Here is a 6,600-nt window from a genome sequence, read left to right as displayed (position 1 = left end):
TTTGGGGGGAAAATAAGTCTTCTACATTTTTGAAGGATGCTTTGCTGGGTACTCCTATTTGTCAGTGTTTTCTTTTTTTTCTTCTTATAATATTTTGACTATATCATCCCATTCTCTCCTGGCCTGCAAAGTTTCTATTGAGAAATCCATCTTAAGTGGAAAACCTTTTATGTGTCAAATCACTTTCTCTTGCTTCTTTCAAAATTCTCTCTTTGCCTTCAAATCTTGAAAATTTCATTGTAATGTGTCTTGATGAATTCTTTTCCAGCTCAACCTATTTGTGTACCTTTCATCATCATGAATGTGGCTGTTCATTTCTCTCCCTAAGTTTGAAATGTTTTTAGCCATTGTTTAATTAGACTTCCTGTTGCTTTCTCTCTCTTTTCTTACTGTGATTTCTACAACATATATTTCAAATGATAGTCTTTTGAGAAATTTTGGAACGACAGAGACAGAACCTGTTTGAAGAATTTGTATATGCCTGTTTGATGCCCTACTGAAAAGTATACAATATTCAAATATTATTCAAACTAATCTCAAATATTTGATGATGAAATTTAATTGTGAAAATCCAATCAATTTTATACTACATTTCTGATTTTAATAGAGGTAATAGCAATTAAAACATTTTTTTCACAATTAAGTGACAGCTTTGAATGAAAATAATGTATTACCTTTTCATTATCATTCCAAAAACAGAAATTAAGAACTGTAAGAGCTCATATGATGTAGATTCAATAAATGGTCCCTCTTTATTCACTGATCAGTTCAGTTCAGTCAGTTCAGTCGCTCAGTCATGTCCGACTCTTTGTGACCCCATGAATCACAGCACGCCTGGCCTCCCTGTCCATCACCAACTCCTGGAGTTCACTCAGACTCACGTCCATCGAGTCCATGATGCCATCCAGCCATCTCATCCTCTGTCATACCCTTCTCCTCCTGCCCCCAATCCCTCCCTCAGAGTCTTTTCCAATGAGTCAACTCTTCGCATGAGGTGGCCAAAGTACTGGAGTTAGAGCTTTAGCATCATTCCTTCCAAAGAAATCCCAGGGCTGATCTCCTTCAGAATGGACTGGTTGGATCTCCTTGCAGTCCAAGGGACTCTCAAGAGTCTTCTCCAACACCACAGTTCAAAAGCATCAATTCTTCAGCGCTCAGCCTTCTTCACAGTCCAACTCTCACATCCATACATGACTACTGATAGAAACATTCAAATATGAAGCAAGCATGAAATGTTTCAAATATTGTAATTTGGGATATAATTCATGCTGAGAAAGGCCACACAGTGATGTGACTCAAGAATCATTGAAAATATGCCCAATTAGTTAATCATACTACTTTCACACAATTTTTTAAAAAACCCCACCCATTGTTTATACACAAAGTGTCTAGAGGTAGTATGGGCCTACAAAACCAAATTTAATACAAATCTCTAAAAATAGATGCCTATAAGTGAACATGTACCAGTACAATCAAGCGGTATTTCAGGAAAGTTCCCGTGGAGTCCTCTGGTCACCAACATTGGATGAGCATCTTGAAAAATACCAAGAGAAATACTCTTCTGAATTATAACCTGTTTCAGCCCATGAATGAGAGCCATGTCTATCTCCCCCAAACAGCTGCACTTTGTTTACTCATTCATGAAACAGCTTTCACTCCAAAAATATAAACCTCATCTATTTATTGATCTCGTTAAGCTCTACCTTATTACTGCAACAAAGTGGGCCTTCAAGTCTACCTGACAGAACTACAATCATTTTGAAAAGTAATTCTATAATAGCTATTAAAATCTATAAGCACATGATCTTCATCCCATCAGGGCCACTTTGAGGAATGTATCATAGAGAAATAAAACATCAATCACACAGAGTCGGACACGACTGAAGCGACGCAGCAGCAGCATACCTGAGCATATGCAAGTAGGTGTTCATCTGAGCTTTGTTTAAATGACCATAGCACAGTGATGATTTGGATATTCATATACAGTAACAGATGCCTACTGATGCAAAGAACTGACTCATTTGAAAAGACCCTGATGCCGGGAAAGATTGAAGGCAGGAAGAGAAGGGGACAACAGAGGATGAGATGGTTGGATGGCATCACTGACTCAATGGACATGAGTTTGAATAAACTCCAGGAGTTGGTGATGGACAGGGAGGCCTGCCTTGCGCAGTCCATGGGGTCTCAAAGAGTTAGACACGACTGAGAGACTGAACTGAACTGAACTGAACTGATACAGTAACAGATGAACAATTACGTTAAATGTCATCAAAAATTATGTATCTATGAAAAATAAGGACAATAGTACATTGTCAAAAGAGAGGGATCCCTGCTATATTTTCAAACTTGGAGAACTTTAAATATATTCATATCGAGAAATGCAAACTATTTTTACTATTATTACATTTAAATAGAGTTTAGTAGCAGTGACCAATATCACATGGCTTCTCAGCACAGTCAAAATGTATGTAAATCCATCTATATTATCTTATATGAAATAGATCGCCAGTCCAGGTTCGATGCATGAGATAGGGTGCTCAGGGCTGGTGCACCAGGATGACCATGAGGGAAGGGATGGGGAGGGATGTGGGAGGGGGGTTCAGGATGGGGAACACATGTATACCCATGGCTGATTCATGTCAATGTATGGCAAAACCCACTACAATATTGTAAAGTAATTAGCATCCAATTAAAATAAATTAATTAATTTAAAAACAAAAACAAGTTACAGACTGGAGAGAAAATATTTGCAAACTATATATCCAACAAAGAACTAGTATTTTTAATATATAAAGAACCTTCTAAACTGAACATTAAAGATCTCTGTTATTTTTTGTAACTACAGGTAAGTCTATAATTATCTCAAAATAAAAAAGTTAATTAAAAAATGTATGTAAATCCACTTTTCTTTGCCATAATTTAATCAAAGCACTTTTCATCTCACTGTTGCGCAAGCTGTATATCAGTGGATTCAGCAGAGGTGTAAGAAGAGAGTAAGCCAAGGACATCAGCTTCTTGGTTTCTGGGGAGTAGCCAGATCTGGGTTGTAAGTAAGTCATACTGGCTGTGCCATAGAAGAGGGTAACAGATGTGAGATGGGAGGCACAGGTGGAAAAGGCCTTTTGCCTCCCAGTGGTTGATGGCATTTTCAGGATGGCAAAGAGAATTCGAATGTAGGACAAGAGTATCAACACGAAAGGGACCATAACAATCAAAACGGTACCAGTGAATGCGTAGATCTCAAACAAATAGGTATCTGCACATGCAAGCTCTAACACTGGGGGAGTCTCACATGAAAGATGATTAATTTCATTGTTGCCACAAAAGGGAAAACTAAACACCCATGTGGTCTGCACAGTAGCCACTATGATCCCTGAGACCCATGAGAATACAATTAATTTCATGAAAACCCTTCTGTTCATAATCATTGCATAGCTCAGAGGATGGCAGATTGCAGCAAATCGGTCATAAGCCATTGCTCCCAGAAGAAAACATTCAGTGCCCCCAAAAAGAAGAATGAAATACATCTGTGAAAAACAGCCTGTAAAAGTGATCATAGTTTCTTCATTGGAGAGAACTACCAGCATTTCAGGCATGATGACTGCACTGAAACCTACTTCCACCATAGACAAGTTCAGGAGAAATAGATACATGGGAACATGGAGGCTCTGTTCCAATGAGATGACAACTATAATGATGGCATTTCCGATCAGAGTCACCAGGTAAGTAACCAAGAAAACCTGGAAGAGCTGCCTTTGGAGTTCAGGAAAATTAGAAAAGCCCAAGAGGATGAATTCAACCACAGAGCTTTGATTTTGCCTTTTCATTTCGGTAGTACAGCATGTAATATTTTATGGCAAAAAATGTAAGTTTTGAAGCCACAATCCAATAATAGAGAGTTTAGGTCTCCATTCACCTCAAATAATCTCGGTAAAAGCTGTAAAGAGAAAGCTATCTTGACAGAAGTTATTTTGGCAATTTTAAAAAATGGCCAGTTATAAGAAATAAATGTATCTTTCAAATATAAAAGGAGAATGAACACTTCTGGCTTATAAATCTTATCAGAATAGCACAAAATAATATCAAAGTTCTTATTTTCTGGTGCAATTCATATCCTATACATTTTGATATTTTAGCATAACTTGAAAGCAAACATAAATAACTTATGTCACATTCCTATTACATTGCTGTCAGTTCCCCAGTTTTATATAAGTATGATATCTAATACCACAGAAAATAAAGTGTCAAAAGTAACAAAAGGAAAAAGATACCCACAAAAATTTTATAACAACCAAACAATTTAAAGTTACAGCACAGTTGATACATGTTTATTATAAATATTCATAGGTTAAAAATTGTTGTATGCGACTTGGTTAAATGTGACAACAGTCTACAGAAGCATACAGTGGAGGCTGTAGTATTACTTACATTCAATTATCTGTAAACTAAGTGAATTGACTTCAGGTTTATTGATAACTTCCTCAACTGGTCATGGCAAGTTGTGTTGATATTAGCTTCACCATGGCCCATTCTTGTGAACCACAATGACTTAAGAAAAAAACCTAAGTTTTGAAAATTGTGAAACGATGATTTTAAAGATTCTTTCTTTCTCCCTCCCTCCCTCCTTTCCTCTCTCTCTCTCCCTACTCTATCACTAGGTTCATCAAAAAGTTCATTTCATTATTTCTTATTCAACAAACACAGAAAGAGCATCTACCATTTTCTAGGCTCAGTAATCTCTGGAACTTTTTATTTCACAGCAATGAAACAAAGAGCTGACAACACAACATAAAATAGCATTTGATTCCTGGGTCAGGAAGATCCGCTGGAGAAGGGATAGGCTACCCACTCCAGCATTCTTGGTCTTCCCTTGTGGCTCAGCTGGTAAAGAATCCACCTGTAATGCAGGAGACTTGCATTCGATCCCAAGGTTGGGAAGATCCCTTGGAGAAGGGAAAGGCTACTCATTCCAGTACTTTCTGTAGAGAATTCCATGGATTGTATAGTTTATGGGGTCCCAAAGAGTCGGACACAACTGAGCGACTTTCACTTACTCACTCACTCATATACCTCAGTACCTTCTAACTTCTATCATTTATATCTTACCCAACATCTCCAGTGTCAAAACTCCAGGAAGGCAAAGATTTTCTTTTGTTCTTTGTTGTAGTCACAATACCCATAAGAATCCATGACCCATAATATATGCTAAACAAATATGTGATGAATACAGAAAACAGGAAATCAAGACAGTATTTTAAAGGTATAGAGTGTCAGAAAGAAAAATAACATCAGCACACCATCCTATTGGGAAGCAAGAGTAATAAGTGTTTTAGACATTTCAGTGAGAAAAACATTACTTCTAAATGGAAAAGGAAAGTGAATAACCATAATTACAGGTGTCATGTGTGGAAGATACATCAGGTGGAAAGATCAAGACGTGAGTGAGACTGAATTGCTCAAGTAAAAAGGCATTTGATGACAACTTACACTAGAATCAAGACCTACCGGTCATTGTATGATATCTTGAAAACCAGTGGAAGTTCACTGTGTCAGATGAAAAGGACAGAAAACAAGTCTTCAGTACCAATCAGTATCACATAAGCAGACAGTAGAAGGCAAGCTAACTTATTCCTGAATTTGACCTTAATCATATATTAACATCAATGTCTGTATCATCCATAATAATTATATTTGTATGTAAAGATTCTCCTAAATTTAGCAATTTAAACTGCAGGATCAAATACCTAAATTTCTAACAGAGAAAAAAATAATGTATATTCAGTTCCAAATATTTTAAAGTGGATAGGTTTTTAAACTAGAAAATTTAGAATATTATATACACAAAATGGAAAACTTTTAAAGGACTTTTTAAAAGCATGCTCACGATGAAAAGACCAAATAACCACACATGATCCACATTTTATCTATAATTTAGGAGATTATAATCTTGTCTTGATAACCCTCTGACAGAATACTTGGGCAGATCACTCCATTTTCTAAGTTTGAATTCTCCAACTGAAAAGGTAGGAAGTGGGCTCATTTACCAAATTCCCTTTCAGTTGCAATGTTCTAAGATTTGAGGATTAGTGCATGAAAAGTACTTACATCTCTAATTACTACCAAAAATTTTTCTCTGAAAAGAAAAAGAAATTGACCAGCATCAACACCAAAGAGTCTACCAATTCAAATGTTTGATCTGTGTCTAGTGATTCCTGAGCACCGAGACATCTCTTCAACAGCATTTTCAACTATAAGATGAAGATGAATTGTAAGTGAAAATCTAACAAGCACACAGCAGAACCTTCACTTTCGAACCTACTGGCTGTGTCAATTTAAAGTTCACACTACTTTATTAGGTATTTTACCTCCAGTTAATAGCCACCTTCTCATAAATACAAGTCAGAGATTCTGTGCATTGGTGCTATAACATTATATGACACTGAATCACATGCCCTGGAGAATCCATCCCTGGAGAACTTGCAATCACTTTATACATGCTTTCTTGTATTTTCACATGATAACTAAGGAGGTTTGAACTTGGCCCTTAAAGTAAGAAAGCCCAAGAGAGCTAAACTGGAGCACCATTCCTTTGTATTCCTA

At 36.7% G+C, this 6,600-nt stretch overlaps 1 protein-coding gene across 1 annotated transcript; it reads right to left on the bottom strand.

Annotated features, from left to right (window-relative positions):
• Window positions 1-2,876: 2,876 nt before the first annotated feature.
• LOC128060193 (olfactory receptor 10A3) lies at window positions 2,877-3,827 on the bottom strand. The gene has a single exon (XM_052652537.1). It carries the CDS (start codon window positions 3,825-3,827, stop codon window positions 2,877-2,879), a length of 951 nt encoding a protein of 316 aa, XP_052508497.1.
• Between the last annotated feature and the right edge of the window lie 2,773 nt (window positions 3,828-6,600).

The sequence above is a fragment of the Budorcas taxicolor genome, chromosome 15 (genome assembly GCF_023091745.1).
Source record: "Budorcas taxicolor isolate Tak-1 chromosome 15, Takin1.1, whole genome shotgun sequence".
In the NCBI taxonomy this organism is placed as follows: Eukaryota; Metazoa; Chordata; class Mammalia; order Artiodactyla; family Bovidae; genus Budorcas; species Budorcas taxicolor.
Note: the sequence above shows the minus strand (reverse complement) of the source record. Positions and strands in the feature narration are given on the sequence as shown.

Excerpts from the sequence above, each read along its gene's own strand:
- LOC128060193 (XM_052652537.1), bottom strand. The coding sequence starts at position 3,827 with ATGAAAAGGCAAAATCAAAGCTCTGTGGTTGAATTCATCCTCTTGGGC.